At 41.6% G+C, this 18,140-nt stretch overlaps 1 protein-coding gene across 1 annotated transcript in view; it reads right to left on the bottom strand.

Moving 5' to 3' along the window:
* Window positions 1–18,140, bottom strand: part of AGAP1 (ArfGAP with GTPase domain, ankyrin repeat and PH domain 1) — a 385,969-nt gene that overhangs the window by 81,303 nt on the left and 286,526 nt on the right. Inside the window, 1 exon segment of the mRNA XM_050900363.1 lies at window positions 10,653–10,814. Within this exon segment, the coding sequence (XP_050756320.1) occupies window positions 10,653–10,814 (162 nt within the window).

Raw genomic sequence — 18,140 nt, 5'->3', positions numbered from 1 at the left:
GCACCTACATCTACGGCACCTACATCTACGGCACCTACATCTACGGCACCTACATCTACAGAAGATTAAATCCTGACTATGGTGCTCTCCACCTGGCATTTCGCTATCAAGAACCCCACACTCTCATGTTAGTTGGTCACCCTTTCAAACACATACCATTCAGAGACTCCTCCTCAGGGCAAGATGAGGACGTCCAGCTCTTCACAGGCTCTCACAGGCTCTATCACCATGCAAGAATCAGAGGTGCACAGCACTTGCCACGCACATGTTGCTGATATTGCAACTTGTAGTCCAAGAAAGGTTGAAACATCATGCCCAGTTGACCCCAACCTACCCTTTGAAAATCATCACGTGAACAGACTAATGCCCATTAACATACAGAAATGAGACAAAAAAAATGCTTAAAAACATCAATCTCAGGATTAATAGGTAACTTTTGAAGAACCAAAATCACAAAGGGAAATTGAGAGAAGAATCACCATCTCTTCAAGGGAAACAACTTTAAATTGCTCAGGCTTTTGCACTTTGCCCAGTTTTCTTAAAGAAAAATTCCTGGGAGAAATATACGCATATTCAACAACTTATTTAGTAAAATTGTTCATATACACCGTCACCTTCCTCAGTTTTGGTTTGGACCTGCTTCTTAAAAGGTGTCACAAACATTTTGACAAAGAACCAAAACGAAAAGGGCAAAAATATTTCTTGATCTGTAGGTTATTATTAACTCCTAAAGTCTAAGAGAGCTGCTAAAAAATCCCCCCAGCATTAAAAGGGAACGGAGGAAGCATTTGGCTGCAACTGGCAAAATACAGAGTTTATCTGCGTGCAGTAAAACTAGCAAATTCCCCAAACCTGTAATGCCTACAAGGTACAAAAGAGAGTGTCAGACTCATGATGCTGGGCAAATCCTGTGTGTGCAGACTCCTGAACTGGAATCAGCTGGAAACGTCTTCTTCACTCTCACTTCCCTGTAAGCAGATGGCATTAGGTACACCTAAATTCACAAACTTTATCAAATGAGACTTTCTACATCTCTCTTGCTAGATGCCATGCCTGGAATACCTTTATTTAGAGCACAGAGGGGAGACGACCAGCAAAGCTGTGCATTTGGGAAAGATCATCACTTGTTTCACCTGGATTTAAAGGCAGACGTGGTTTCACTGCCCACTGAGGTTCTTCAGACCTGGAGCAAGGAGGCTGATTACGCAAGGAGTATTTTCTGACACTATGCTCAGATCAGTTCTTAGCCCTAGGAATGCATTGAGTAGCAGCATATATTCTTCAGGGCTTACCCATAATTGACTAAAAACGTAGGGTTCTGCAATAAAAAAAGAATTACTAACTTGTTATTTCTACATTCTGTTCTGTGTATACCTCTTGATTATGAGTTCTTTTTAGCATAACGCCAAGAGTATGTTTTGTAACCCTAGGGTAGATCAGACCTATTGACACATTCCCCCTTGAATTCCAGGTTTGAGCTATACATGGCAAACCTCCACAACCAAGCCACTGTCATTAATCTCACGTTACATATTATGAATAGAAAAAGCATGCCTGTAATCAACTGGCATCCCATCAACCTTCCCCTCAAAGCTGCCCTGTGCCTCCTAAGGCAAACAACAATTTAACAAGGCATGCCGTAGAGAAGCGGAGCATATGAACAGCCACGACAAGTTGGGGCATGAGGTCCACCTAGCCTGCTATGCTTTCATCAGCAACCAGTGGGAGATGCCTACAAAAAGCACAACAGCAACAGATGAAGGAACACGTACCCTGCTATACCTGCCAGAACAGTCCATGGTTGGGGGACTGCCTGGGAGAGGTTGTCATCTTTATTTTAAGAAACCTTCATGGATTTTTCTTCTTCGTATTTGTCTAATCTAGGGCTTCCGTTTTAGCTGCTTAAGGTCTTCTGAAGGGAATTACTTAGGACTTCCACTCTTTAAAAGCAGCTTCTTCCCAATGTACCTCTGTAGCTCAGTTCCCAATGTACCTCTGTAGCTCAGTTCCAGTAAGTCGATGAGTCCAAGTACACAGAAAGCTGAGGACAAGGCATCCTTCAAAGACTAAGTCTTCCTTCTACACCAAAATAGCCTGTTCATTTAAGTTGTGACAACTTGACTCAAGAGTTCAGTTATGTGGGGAACAGAACTGAGTTATACTTAACACAGTGATTTTATTTTAGTCTTTTCATTTACTATAGCTTTATAATGCATAATTATCTCATTTTATTTTTAAGATATTTTAATTTAGGTATATAGTTTCATAATGAAATTACACAGTCTTAGGCTCTGGAAAAACTGGCAAGGAACTTTTAAAGTAGACATTCTTATTTAAGTAACAAACTAGAACTAAATTCTCTAGCAGGATTAATATCTTACAAGTACTTCTTGCTATCTTGTAAACATCATCTTGTGAACATCAGGAAGCTTTTTCATAATCAAGGTCTCTGTCTCAGGCTGACAGCATAGTTCTAAGGACACTAATTACCTGAAGCCAGTAAAACGCTAAGGTGTCACTTGTTTTCATTCAATTATAAAGCTACTTAAAGCCTCTTCCTTTTCCAAAAAAATCAGGCCAAATCACAGCGCAGCACTTGTACTAAGGATACACAGCGTACCCTTCTGCAGTCACAACACGGAGCACTTAATGTACTAAGAGTGGGACCACTTTTCAGAGAAATGTAGGGGAAAAAAAAAGTGTTCTCTCTCTCTAGCTATCCAGATGTGCCGGTGTGTACAACCACCTGGGACTCATCCTTTCCAGAATCCCCTTTCCTGCTGACCACCACTGCGACACTTTTCCTTTCAACCAGGCAGGCGGAACCAGCAGCCTCTTCCGACCCTGAGCTAACAGTGGTTTTAAAGAGAAGAAGGAATCTTTCAACTTGTTTAGCCTGCAATGAAGTAGGTTAAAACAATAGATGAGCTTCACCTCCCTTGTCTTTCACTCCTCAGCATCAACATAAATGTCTTTCAGCAGCAAACCTTTCATGTCAGATAGGCTGTGACGACTGAGGCTGAAGGTTTCCCAACAAGTGACCTTTATGCCTTGGTTGAAAGCAAGTCTCTGAAGATTTGGTCTAGATTTTATTAATTTCTGCCCTCTTGTTTCTCAGGTGTACAGCAATCGGCCAGTACTGTATCTCCTACGAAGCAGTGAATGAAGTTACTGATGATCAGTGGAATTACAACCAAAGAGTGTTTTGACACTGAATAGGTGATAACCTCCAAGACACTTGCAGTATGCTTAAATGAAAACAAGCATTTGGCATTACAGACAACAAATATGGTCACATACAGTTGGGGTTTTTTTGTTTTTATTTTTTTTAAGTTCTCATGCAGACAGAAGAAAACACAGCTAGATATTTTGCTCATTTTTGTTTCATTTTTAATGCCAGCTAAGACCTGGGTTTTTTTCGTGTGGTGGTTTTTTTGTGGGTTTTTTTTTTTTTTTTTTTTAAAGAAATTTTTACCTACAAAGCAGCTAGAGCAGAGAATAGCTGGATCGGGCAAGGCCTACAACTCTTCCGAGATAATCCACAAAATAAGGATGCATCTACTTATCAAATCACACTCCTAAAATCTTACTAAAAGCAAGCTTGTTAAACTCCAGATTTAGTGACGATTAGCAAAACAGAACTGGGTTTTTTTGTCTGCAGTATGAAATTCAGCAAAATGCTATTTGCTGAAATTACTGAAATGTTTCATGCACAGGAGGAATACACAAATGACATTACGATCAACAAATTGTATATGAAGATAATTCAGCAGTAACCCTAAATGAATTACAAACCTATTTAAAAAAACCCCAACCTTCCTAGCTATCTGCTTATACTGCAAACCCTTCCGGTTCCAAATAAATGCTTCTTTTCCTCATTCAACATTGCAGTCAAAATGCCACTTTTGTATCAATCTCACTTCAAATACTGCTGAACATTTTTAAAGACTATGAAACATTTACTTTCTAAAACTTCAGGCACTTAAGAGACCAGAAATAGAAACAAAACCTGCTCTCGCTAAACCGTCCATCACAAGATACATAGAAATACTGCATGACAGGATGGAAACATACTCCTCTTCTGCATGACACGCATCTGCATTTGGGTTTTTAAATTTTTCATAATTTTTTTTTAGAGGGGAAAAAGCTTAAGGTCTCTCTTATCACTTCAAGGAGAGTATAACTGCAAAAAAAATTGGGCATGGAAAAAATTAAGGAACAACTGGTTTCCCCTACTGATTTATCCCCAGACTTTGTGTTATTGCTTTACCGCACGTGGGGAACCCCCCGTCCCACGCTAGCGTGCTCGGCCCCCACGTGCATCGCGGCAGCAGCAACGTGCCAGCGCAGGCTACGCACGCAGGTAGGCTGCTGAGATGGGCTCTGCAGCTGGCATGGGGCTAGATGTATGAACAGCTTCGAAATGAGTTAGCTTAAATTAACTCTGATATGTCCACACGTAGGCCGCAGGAATATGATGAAAACTCTTCCCTAATGCCAGCGCTAATGCTTTATTTCATTTTCACATGTTCACCCATCTCACAGTATCAAAAACCTGCCTTCTTACTGAAATAAAACACACTTTTCCAAGAACGCCCCCATATCTGCTCCTACTACACAGTAGGTTATAAATATTGACAGTTGATTTATAGGGACTAGGTAAAATAACTAGGATGACAAGATTACCAGGAATAACTTCTGTGGAGTTCCTACATGGACAACATCTGTTTGCCTGTACAACCGCAGTAGCATACTTAATTATCCTGTAACGGACTGGGAAGAGCTTTTACTTAAAGAAGTTTTGGTGGCAGCTTAATTCTGTGCATTACTTCAAGCAACACAATCCATACAGAGACCTTGACATCTAATAGATTTGATTCCAAAGGTTACAGACTCTTCAATAGGTGAGTAGTTTTGCCCTTGCTGCAGCTGCAGGTCAAGATATTAGATTTCACATCTTCCTTGCAGAGAAAAGGGAGTGACGATGCTGTGACTTTTTGTGCTGGAAAGGTTTCTGAACATGCTGTCCTCTCACAATGTCAGAAGGTTTCTTCCAGACCATAAAAAGCCAAAAAAAAAAAAAACCCCACCAAAAAAAAAAAAAAGAGCACCAAGTAAAAATAAATTCCTTCAGTATGGTGCTTAATTCAATGTATTATAAATAAGTATTAGCATTAGCAATGTCAAGTCCGTCTGTCAAATGAAGAATCTACTCTCCCACAAACACTATAGCTCATTGTTTGCATCTGTTTCATTGAACAGGCCTCAGAGGTGTTTCCATTAAATTTCCAAAATTCCCAATTAACTTCTTTTTTTTAAATAGATGGTTAGAGAAATTTCATTTTTTTAGTTCAGTCTGGCCACAGCGCACTTACTAGAACTATGCACCTAAGGAAATGTATGTTAAAATTCTCTGGAGAAGACTATGCACAGAGTCGTGTACAGAGCCAAGCACGTTTAAATCATTTCAGCATATAATGCCAGCAGGTAAATCACCGGGACGCTTGAGGGATTAGATTGAGGAAAGCTTCGGGTGAGAAGCTGCAGGTAAAATGCACACAGTTTTTTTTCATGCGTCATATACTGCATTTCAGTTAACAGCTGTATTGCTTCCAATTTACACAAAATATCAAATTTTCAGGTGTTATACAGATTCCAGAGACCGATGCCAAGAACTGCACTTCCCTAATTCGCTTTGTCATTCCGGATGGCTGCAAGGGGCCAAGAAGTCTTGGGAATAAACTGGCACCTCCCTTGGCTTTTTGCACCTCGTCCCACCCTCCTGGCCTCAAGTCCCCGCAGAGCTGAGAAACCAGATGAAAGCAGTGACATTTTTGCTTACTGTTAAAAGAACAAATGAGAAGTCTGACTAAACCCTGTTCTTCCATCCACAGAAAACAAATGAACGTATTTTCATTTCAAACTTAACTATAGCTCATCTTCAACGCTCCCTGAGATTTGGAACAGAAGAATGACTTCAGCGTTTTAAAGCATGCATGTGAAGAACACAAGCTTTTGAAAGATCTTTACCAGTTCACCCCAAGAAAATAAAAAAAACCCAGAATTTCTCAGTAAACTGGGGTTCATCCTTAGCTACAGGCCAGAAAGCGTACACCTAGAGTTGGGGGCTAGACTGCACAGATCAGAAAAGCACAGGGAAAAGCAATTACTTTACAAGGGGCAGAGAACAAGTATCTTTGCGTTAAGAAAACAGTTCTAAAAAGAAACATAAAAGGTCCTTCCTCGTCCATTAAAAGTTCTTTAGAAACCAGCAATGAAGAAGAACGTGGAACACGGATTCACAGAGAAAACACAAGAGTGTGGAAAGTCTACCGAGTCACTGATCGCATTTACTACTCTATCGCCAAGTCCCGTTTCTCAGCTCCATCTGCGTGAATGGGAACGCAGAGCTATGCTTGTTTTGCCTACGCTGCCGAGAGAGAAGATAAATTAACAGCGCTCTGCCTGCAGCGGCCTCGCATCTCCCTGACCAAAGGAGCAGATTCACCCATCTACCTGGACGCAGTCGGACCGGCCCTACAGCAGACGGCAACGTTGGCCCTGTTGGCCAGAGCTCTTAGTCAATAAAACACTTGCAGAGCACGAATGATCCAGATCTGATGCTGAAAGACGGCCATACATCGGGCTTTCTATAGCTTCTAAAATCTCAGAGATGGATTGAGGGCAGGCAGGTTCAAGCTGGCATAGCCATGAAGTTTTAAAACTGTCTAACAAGAGGAAGAAAAACAAACACTGGGAAAGGTCTTTCTGTGAAGCATATTTCCAAGAAAGCTTTTTAATTTTTCTACTTGTTTTCAAGCTGAAAAGCCTTCCTATTATCACTAGCTGTTCCACTAACTGCAGCAGCACAAGGGTACCAAAACAGACCGGGCTCTGAGCAGCTATTCCTCTTTGAAACACAGCACCGTATAATCCTGCTCTGAGCAAGTTTAGACCGCATGGTGGGAAAAACACTGCTGGTTGCTGGCACCTCGCCTAATGTAAGCATTCCTGCTGTTACCCTCAAAAACACTGAGAAATTTTTTCAGTGACAAGTTCTGTACAGAGAACTAAAAACCTTCTCTCTGGGTTTCATTGCACTGGGAAAATTTCACAAGAATCTGGTTTTCCAAAATAGGAATTGAATTTTAATTTTCATCCAACTGCAGCGCAGTTGCTTTAGTATTTTTGTTGCTGTCACCATTGTCTCAGAAAACCCGTAGAAAGATAAACCAAGATGAAAGAATCAATCCCAGAAAGAGAGGGCTGTGCATGTGCAGATAGTGTGGAGAAAGAAGAATCAGCATGACCTTTATGGAAGGGCATAAAAGAGATGAGCATCAGTCCTTGGAATTAGTGAATCACCCTGGGCTCACTAGTGTCCGTCATCGTGATATCTGAATACTTGGGCAGAGGTCAATGATCAAAGCAGGCACGTTCAAGGAGAAAAAAAGACCGCAAAGTGCAGTAAAAACGCTAGAGTTTGCTGAAGACCAGATTTAAACCTCATTGAACACCTAAGCTTTGCCACAGACAAAAATGAAGGAACCCAGAATTTCTGTTTGAAAGCTGACACTTGAAATGGGCCCAGACCCCAAGGAAGGCAACATAAACCCCAGAATTATCCAAATCATTTAACTGTGATCCAGTGTAACTGTCTGAGAACAGCTACTGCAGGAGGATCCTCCTCCTCCTTTTCACAGTGAGCTCAGGATTTCCAGAAGGAAGGAAGATATGGGTCTCCCATGACTATCACCACGGTCTTCTGTACCCCATTTTCAATAAGTCACCTGCCGTATCTCAAACGCTTGATCACAGTTGCCAAGGCAAAGCATGCATCTCTCAGAACATCTTCCTTTCACTGTTTAATTTGGATTTGTGGTCTTCAAAACTGCAGTAATCCTCCGAGGGTTTAAATCTACGCTTACAGCAAGTGTGGAGGAAGAAAAATCAAAAAGGAAATCTTTTAGGTCATTGGACCGATTTGTAGCCAAGTGCTGGAGAACAAGGAAATAAGCCTTTTCCTGAGGAAAGGCTGAATTATTGAACAGAAGACTGCTTTGAATTGCAAGACAGATGTGAAAATGCTACATTCAACTACTGAGAAAAATCCGTAACAGCCTGAAGCATCTCAGACACACATCCCACTAGCAGCAGACTGGCTTGTGACATAGATTGTCCCAGGACTGGAGTTATTCCCATCATTCAGCATCACAGCAAGCTCAGAGAGATGAACACTACCTGTCTGGTCAACCATAAAGCATATCAAACGTAACTTCTGGCTTGCACCAACGCCAAGTACCAGAAAATACAGACCACGTGCCAGGATTTGGAAAAAGCAACCCCCAGCCTTTGTTAGTCTTGCTAGAAAGTACTTCATGGGAATCTAATATCGTTATTACTTTTTCTGAGATGCCCTTCTTCTAAAAGGACAGGGAACTCGAGCATGCTTGATTGCCTTCTCCTTCAGCTACCGCTGACAGACGAGGCTGACTGCCCTAACTGTCAGGCACCTCCTCCCAACCTTGCTAAGGATTCAAGGGCCAGTAAGATTAGTTATCTGCTGAAGGATGCCCAGAGTTCCTCTCACACGTGGCGAGAACACTGCGTAGAAAGTTGCGATTCTGTTCTTGTGGCCAATCGCTGTTTTTCACTGGGTTGTGCTTTAAAAGAGGTGTTATAAAGAATTTAACAATCACTGTGGCCCACCCAAGACACAACCGTGAGCGCCAAGCCAGAAAAGAGTGCCCATCTCAGAAGACATGTAAGAAGAGGCAGGTCAAAGAAAGCTGACGGGCTAATGTAGAGATATAAAGATTGTAAAAGCAAGTGTTGGCACTCACTACTACTTTTAATGCTCCCTGTGTATTACTTAGTTGCTGCTTGCCAGCCAGTTCTTGCCCTTCTGGAAGCATATTTATCCCATTTATATGAGAGGTGACAATTTTGTTGAGTTATCACAAAAGGATTTCAGACTAGCATGTTACGATGCTGGAAGACAAGGAGAAGAGCAAGAGAAAACAGAGGAGGATGAAGGAGCACAGACTCCCCACTTCAATCAGAACCGGGACTTCAGGGGCAAGATGCACAACAACTTCAGATCCCCCATTGCTCGCTGCAGGTCAGAAGTCCGCGCCTGCAGACCAGGACCACACAGGCTCCAGCTCCAGTGACTTGTGAAAATAATCTCCCCAGGAGAAAGAAAACATACACATATTAACTACTTAGAAAGAGATTATCAAAGGCTCTTGATATCCAGCTGGTCTTGATTCATATTGACTTCAACAAAATAGTCTTGGACCAACGGTGAGCGCTCTGAAAAATCCCCTCTATAACTTGCCATTGAGCTATGAAAATAAGTGGTGTAAAAGGGATTGTTAAAAAAACAAAGATGACAAATTAAAAACGAAAGGTTAAAATAAAATTTGGCTTCAGGCCATAAACTAGGGGGAAACTAACAGTAAAGACAGTTAAATGACTGGAAAGAGAGCGCAACAGGAGCTATTATGAAAAAAAGCTGATGGCTTTTAAAAAAGGATTTGTATAGATAGCTGGGGAAATAAATTCCGTATGTGAAAGAAGTGCAATTGAGAAATTAAATAAATGGAAAATAAGGATGACTAAGTAGTAGTTAACATGCCCTTTCTCAGTTGTATACTATTATCACATCTATTTTTAATGTCTCTTCAGCTATCCGCAATTGTCATCCTTTTTTCAGAACTTGTTCCAACGCTCTTTGATACTGAATTAGCTGTTTTTCACTCTCCAATGCTTACAACCGCATCTTTTTCTTACTCAACACTCCCCTTTTCCGACAATGTTATTCCATTGTCTCCGTTTTTCATCTCTCCTTGTATGTTGACTCCCCAGTTTCTGAGCTTTCCAACTACCCTTGTTCATCTTTTTTTCTGGAGCTCTTTTGGTTGAATCCTAGCATGTTTCTTTTCTTCTTTTCTAAAGATACAAGCATGTTTTGTATCATATCTGGCTACTGTACACATTGTTACCCCTTCAGAAGGGCATTGAACAGCTATAGCAGTGTTCGCGTTGGAAATAGTAAGCTAAAATAAGGGAAAAAAGAAGTTCTTTTTGGCTTTTCCTTTCTGGTTCTTAAAAAAGAACCCAAACATTTAAACTCTCCCCTTTTCCTTTTTACCCTCAAATAACACAATCTTTCCACGAGCAACTGAATATTCAAACAATAACAGGCATCAGAAGTGTTCGCGATTCTAGAGCTCAGGATGTGTCTAAGCAGAAGAGATAACACGAGATTTAATAATACTGAAAAAATACACAAGTTCTAACGTGATGTATGGGCTACTGAGTGCACCTGACTTTTTCCTTCTTTTTAACTTCACAAGTATGCCTGTATCTTACCTTTACGGCTAATGATGCTCCATATTAACTTGGGGACATTTTTTTATTTATTAAAAAAATCGGTCCCAAATGTGTTTCAGACTGTTGAATTCACCATCGTGATGCCTCAGATTATCCAGCTTCATCATTAAAAGATCAGTCTTTAATTTCTCTACTTCAGTACAATTCTCTTTACCTTCTGTATGCAAAGCCAACGGTGTACTTGAGTTGTACTTAACAATGCTCTTTGGAACAATATTTTCAAAATTCAGACTTCCACCACAGAGTAAGCTTACCTTCAGCTGTGCCCGAGATACCATCAGCTTTGAAATTGCTCGTGCTTTTCTTCCTGCGGTGTTTCTTTCTGTTGGCGTGAGGTGAAGGAGGTGGATCGAGTTTGGGACTCGTCGTACTGGATATACTTGGGCTTGAACACACAGAGTCTCCTAACCCGGTATCTGCAGGTTGGGGGGGTGGGGGGGGCGAAGGAAAAATAAAAATAATGTATAATTTAAATTAATGATTGCTATAATCCAAGATATATATAACCCCTTGCTGTCTGTTAGCAGCTAACTTCTTCAGCTCATTGACTTCCAAAGGCTACAGGAGAGTCTCCTAACAATATTCATTACTTTTTCAAAAAGCTACAAAAAAGCAAGTTGGCTGAAGTTCTGATTCAAGTCCTATTAAATCAACAGGACTCTGCATCAATTTTAGAAGCAGGCCAGCTGGAACTGACAAAAAACAATGGGAAATCACTTTATTATTTCCAATTGCTCTTTCTTACGAAGATCTTACTGATCCTCAAATTAACTCATGTAACGCTAGGTCATTTTAATACATAATGGAACAGAGATATCTCAATATCCTCTGAATGCTATCTGCTTTCATTAATACTAAAGACAACACACATAGAATGGTGGTAATGGCAATAAAGGTGGGAAAACACGGTGTGTAACTCATGTATGCCTGGTACAATTAATATTGTGTGATAAAGGGTCACTTACTACCTGCTCCCAATGAAGAAAAAATAATCCCATGTTCAGTGTGTTTGGTTTCCCACTGTATTAGCTATGGTAGCATAACATGCAACAATTTTAAGAACTAATGACAGAGTCATTTTCTCCTCTCCCCCACCAATTAGCTCGCTCAGCCAAATCAAAATTAAAGGTTGATGACACCCCCCTCTCGTAAGCAGAGACCCACAGTCTCGTCCCTGGTCCATGTAATGGCTGGTAATACATGAATGCCTTCTCTTTGAGTAGTTCTTCTCGTTTTCAGTCAAGAAACATCTAACAGCCATATTTAACACGAGTTTAGCAAATGAAGACATACTTGAAATTTCACTCTCCATCTGGGTCCTTTCACATAGCAAATACTCAAGTAACGTTAATCCAGTATTTTTCCCCAAGGTTGGTAATATGGTTTTAGTTTAACTGCGGCCAATCTTTTGGCTATGATTAGTGCTAAATGCATTTCTATTTTGTTGGTTTGGTTTTGTTTTTAATTACAAAATTTAACATAACGTCCTACGTTTTAAGTAAAGTGCTTGCTATCATGTAAAGCGAAGCTGTTTCCAGAACCTTGGTTAGATACCATATTGCGCTTAAGCGCAATACCAGGATTGCACTTAAGATGAATTAATATGTCAGAACAGTATCAAGCCAAAGACTATTTAAAAAGTAGCTTTTGATTTTTTGAGTAGTTAAATCCCCATACAACCGCCTACTTGACAAAGAAACACTTATTTGGTTTTTTTCTAATAAAGTTTACTTACTAATTACCCACTAAGCACAGTTGTGCTGCAAGTTATTAGTGGGGGATAAATTATGTAGCTAATTGCCTGGCAATAGAGATAAAATAAAACATAAGCTTTATATCAAGGATTTTTGTTCTTTTCCCTGTGTCCACTATTTTGAAACCAATCATCAAGTATTTAACCACAAAAGGGAATCATGGGAACGTATTTACTGTATAACTGTATAGGAGAGTTTCAGTATTTGACCCAGAAATGCTCAAAGTGGCTATCCTGCAAAGGTTTGCTGTCTCTCCAGGTGAAGAGGAAGGCAAACCCTGATGAGAATCCACACCAGTGCTCAGCATGCTCTTGGCAAAGGGGACATGGATACCGTCGGCTCCTTGACACTGAAAGAAGAGAAGATGCAAAAGAGGATGCCAGCAATACAAAGGCACGACCATGGATGCAAGCTGGTTACTGCTAGTCCTAAATATTGACCTCCAGTTTGAAACTTGAGAAGGTTTCATACATTGGGTACTTAAAAAGAAGAAAAAAAACCACACAAAAAAACCCTCCTTTGCAGCAATGACATGAAAATTGCCATGTTGAGACAGGCCAGCCGCAGAGCCAGGCACTGGCAAGGAAAGGGCCTAGCTGTAGTGGCAAGGTCTGCCACGAGGCACCAAAAATGCATCTCATTGATTTCAATTTGCTTGCGAAAATCCAGAAAATTCATAAATATCATGGAAAAATCCCAGAGAGCACACTAGCCGAGAAGGCTTGCTCACATCTAACACAATTTCTCAAAATGCTTCACTTTTTCCCCTCAGAAAACACGAGGCAAGAGGCACACGGACAGGCCTCATTCTCAGCCTTCACTTGAAAAAGAATTATCCCATTTTACTCAAGGGGAGGAAAAAAAAAAAAAATCCAGGAAAAACGAGCTCCACCACCCTCCCATGCCTTTCACAAAGCTTGTTTCCAAATATTCACGATGCCGAGACGCGTGCCGAAAGGCTCCCTCCAGTCCCCGAGGCAGGCGTACCAGTGCCACCTGCGACTCCAGCATCAACCACGATGCCCTGGAGCCGTAAAATGGTGAAGAAACCACACCCTGACACAAAACTGCTGAATATCTTTTTCAGCAGGATCCTTGTTAAAAAACGTTAAGGTAGATCTGTACGCTCGCTGCGGCTTAGTCTAATTTCTAGGCTATAAATCGCACCAACAAAACCTGCTCGTGAGCTCTGAAAAATGAGGACGCTTATACACGTACGGTCCGACTACTCGCGTCGGAGAGCTGAAGAATTAACCTCCTATGGTAAATCCTCATGATCTGCAGCCCTTTCCAGGTAATAACCTGCTGTCCTTGGGTCAAACGGCTCTGAAGTGAAGAGCCCGAAGCTTTCCCTCCCCCTCAACCAGAAAAGAAACGCAAATCGCTCGTAAACGGGTGCCGAGCTGATATTGTTGGTGTATTAATGCCCCGTATTCCGCGTTTCGGAGACCACCCTTTGAAGATGGAAGTTATTTAACATTCTCCCGGTTTAAAATATGAGCAATCAAAAGGCGCTAGGCTTACACGCTGTGCTTTCCCATTTCCCACTACTTCTCTTGCCTGACAAGGTATTCTTCAAATTGAAAAGAGGGCTCCTGAAAGCCCGGCTTCGGAAAACTGTAAATGAGTTCAGGCTTCAGCCCGCTGAATGCAATTTCATACTCCTGACTGAATACAAATAATGCATTTTATTTTGTATCAATTACCATGCCTGAGAACAGACGACCACTGCCGGCACTATTAAATATATTAAAAAAAAAAAAAAAAAAAAAAAGGCAAGGAAAAAGGCATGCCAAATTAAAAAAGCAAGCGCCTCATTACTCCACATCTAAACCAGCTTTGACAGAGGCACTGGAACTCATAAGACGCGTTTCACTGGGTTGGGATGGGCTGTTTTGCAGCCATCCCGCGCATTCAATGTCAGCCATTAGTTCTTCCCAATCGGGCATCAATGTTCAACGCACACCCGAAAAAATATATAATACTAGTAATAATAATAACAATCTGCAGCCTCTCCGAGCTTCAATACTTGAAGTATGAGTCAAAGAAGCAGTTTCACTTTTCACTCGGGAAGCTGACAAGCATGACTAGAGGGGGAATAAAATAACATTCAGTTCGCATAAATATCAAGCGGGCTGCTTGAGACTGATGGGCCAGGAATGTATTCTTAGCCATCATTCTGGCAGACAGGCCCAAGGACACTCATAACTTATTTTACAATCATTTAGTTTCAGCTCAAGTGGAAAACGTGACAACTTATCTCTGCTGACAAGATGCCATATCGAACCTTACAATTAACTCTCCCACGATTATCTGCCCAGCCCATCATTAGCTTTGCAGTTTTTCACGGACTGTACGGGCAGCTTTCCTTGACGATGGTCATCATTTGCAGGGTGTCTATCTATATTATACAACATTAAGGACAAAACTCTCCCCTTGCCACGTAGCTTGGGGTTGTCCTGACCAGCACATCCTCGGTTCTGCAACTGCTGGTCCACATTTCTAAGTGGTGTGCAGCGACACGCTGCTGAAAAATGCCTTCTCCTCCAAAACGGAGCATCGCCGTGCTCCAGCCTACGCCTGCTGCCAACTGCAACGTACAGAAGCGAGCTAGAGATGCCCGTGCCCTCTCCCAGCAAACAGCCAGCCTTCCTCCCTGCCCTCTCTCCCCAGTGCAATTATTAACTCCTCTCAGCTGTAAGTGAGAGCTGACACGAGCCGTGTCCTTGCAGTTTACCTCTGCACGCTCACGACACGATAAGGAGGACGCTGTGAATTTCACGTGTGTGTTCGGCGACTTTCCATACTGACAAAAAATTACCATGTTTCTCATTGAAAGGTGAGTTTCTAGCTTTGCAGGGTCATGAAATAATGCCAAGCTTACACCAAGAGATAGGAGAGCTTCTGCATAATCCAGTATGAAAAGATACAGGCGCTCATTCCAGAAAAAGCAGTAAAATAGTCAATTCAGAGTATATTGAGGGTAAGTTTACATCTATGCAAGTTATTTGAGGCCATTTTAAAATGTGCAGTAGCTCTCTCCATGCCCGGGAGCAACAAGTGACACTTGGTAACCAAACCCCTTAAGTTACCAAAAGGTGGGATATTAAAAATCCCGACCACTCTGTTGTTAGTGTGGTGATTTTTCTCTATAGGTGCACGACACATGGGATAAGACAAAGATTCTGCTTGTTCAAGTCCAACCTTCATTTGCCAGAAGTCGCAAAACAAAAAAAAAAAAGCCAATGCAGCTTTTATTCCAGAAAGCAAGTTCCATCCCTGCGTCTCCCCTAGATGCATTTTGTAATTACAGTCATAAGAGAAATTCCTTTCAATTATGACAAATTCTGGTAGGAGAAATGAGAGGCAGAAGGGAAGAAGTATGTTGTCTACGACTACAATCCAGAATTATGAGACAGAACATTAAATGAAAAAAGAAACCAACCAATCCTTCTCAGAAGAGTGTCAAGGGCTGTGCTGTTGTACTGCACTTTATTTGCCATTTGAAACACATTTGATATCCTCTCGCAGTATTATACGATGTTTGTAAAAGGTAACATTCCACACAAGTCCCACTTCTTATCTTTTTATAGTTGTATTATTTGGAAGCCGCATGCGCTCCACAAACGGATCTCAAAGATAACTCCGTTTGTGCCCTCTAAGGACATCGCAAGAGTCCTCCTAGATTTGAAAGGGGTAAGAAATCCAATTCAAACCCAGCCCGTGCTTCCTTGGTGCCCCTAGCACAGTACAACAACTGACTTGCATCCCAAACTCCCAAGCATCTGCACTGAGCATGTCTGAGATTCGAACTGAAGCCATTTCTCCTTCACCACTTGCAGGGCCTGCACAGCAGAGCTGCAGAAGATACCAGCACAGGAACCAAGAAGGCAAAGAAAATTAGGGACAATAGGCAGGTATGAGTGCCCCAGGCCAGGGTAAAGGAGCTGGGGGTGCAAAAAAGGCATGAGGAAAAGAGGCAACCTAGAAGGTATAGGAATAGCACAGCACAAAGGCTGAGATACAAAAATCCAAGAGCGGAGCTTCGTTTTTGGCCCACGGTTCCTATTCTCTCTCATACACACACAACCCTTTCTCCTGTGTAACCATCTGCAGCGGAAACAAGGATATTCTGACCTCTTCTATCTTCGTGTCTTTTGATTTATTTCATATTTTTGTCAAATCACCTATTTACAAAAACTTGAAACAAACTCAACAGGTGACGCTATTCTCCACAGACCAAAGTCGAGCTTGATCTGGTTTACATTTTTCTTGCATCTTCTTGTTAAAATTTTCCAACAGGCTTTCAAAGTAAAATTAGACTTTTTTGTCAAGCCTAGCTCCCCAACGCGGCCTTATTCTCAAGTGGCTGGAGATTGATTAATTTGGGTTTTTGATTTGCTGAAGTGACAAGAAGTCAGATGTTACAAAAGCGGGCCCGGTGAATGGGATCAATTAAAGAGCAGAAGCAGCAACACAATTAATAGCACCAGGTTCAAGGGGAAAAAGAAAGCGCTGATGACGAAAACAACAGCAACAGCTCTGACTGCAGCAGGAATCTTTGCCGCGACCCAAGGAAGGCTGAATCCAAAGAGGGTGTTTCAGAACTTTTACTATGCCATTAGTGTTGAAACGAAATAAGGCAAAGATGTCGGTAGCTGGTGGACTGAATAATAAAAAAATAGCTGGACACTTTCATCTTCTACACATGTGTTTTAAATAGAGGCGAAAAAAGCAATCCTTTTATTTAAACAGGGGAAGCAATAGACTAAAACCATCTGTAGTTGTATTTCAGACCCATTTCCCCGAGCTGAGATTTTTCTGGCTGTGAAATCCAATGCTCTACAGCTTCCCTTTACAGCTATTACCATAAATGTTCTATCAAGTTCTTTATATTCCTCCTCTGCCTCAAACCGAAGTTAAAGGGATGCTGCAATTGCACAATGACTGCAGAAGGCTGGAGTCAGGCACGGATGTACAAGACTGACATTAAAATCCTGTCAAAACCGCAGCTTGGCAGAAGTCTGCAGATGATAATAAACACTCGTGAGTGGGGGAGAAGGGGTGGCACGAGATTACAGCCTACAGAAAAAAAAAAAGGCAAATATTATTAAAGTACACAGAACTCATACCTTCGGTAGGAATTAGGCGCATCCAGTCGTCGTTTAGCTGAATTCAGCTTGGACACTCAAGCTATCGAGGGCTTAAATTAACCTGCTGCACTGAATGAAATTAAAAGGAAGCTCTGAGCAGAACTGGGGGATGGAGATGAAAGAGCCTCAGGAGTATTCTCTTTCCACAGCGTCTGCCATTTTTCCAGCCTTGTGCCTAGAGCCTGTAAATCACAAAGCTATCCTGTCATGTACAGAGAGCCCCACTGAATGCCCAAGTTACTGCCCCCTTCCCTCTAATAGCAATTTCAATTAAATAAGGAAAACAAAGCTTCCTTCTTGACAAAAAAAGATCTCCCTGCTTTTGGAGGGTCTGGCTTTTGATACGTGGTAGCACGCCTCAAGCAAAGCAGACCTGAAGGCATGTTTGGCGTGACAGGATCGTTTCCACTCGGCAGCCTAATAAGTCACTTTGTGACAAGCGAGGGACATCATCCACCGACTTGTGAGACAAAGTCAGCCTCACGACAGTAAGGCAAAGGTATAGGAAGGACTGGCTTCAATAATTTTGGAGATAGTAAGACCCTTGTTACAATCCCTCTTATCTAAAGGAAAGACAAAGTTACCTCTAGCTCATTTCCTACTAAGATGCAATGTCTGGCCATTGTAAAGGAAGCATGAAAGTAAAAATGCAATATAGTGTTTAAAAAAACCCCACAAAAGTACATTACTCACTACGTTTTCCCTCCTAAGGAGGACCATATTACAGTGCTAGGAAAACACCATCCTGCTCCCTAGAAATCAAAGTATTCCTAGCAAGAAAAGAAGCAACAGTACCCTGTTAACTCCCTTTCAAAGCCATCTTATGAAGTAAGCT

This window comes from Gymnogyps californianus, chromosome 7 (assembly GCF_018139145.2).
Source record: "Gymnogyps californianus isolate 813 chromosome 7, ASM1813914v2, whole genome shotgun sequence".
In the NCBI taxonomy this organism is placed as follows: domain Eukaryota; kingdom Metazoa; phylum Chordata; class Aves; order Accipitriformes; family Cathartidae; genus Gymnogyps; species Gymnogyps californianus.
The sequence above is the reverse complement of the archived record's forward strand: the minus strand, read 5'-3'. Positions and strand labels throughout refer to the sequence as shown.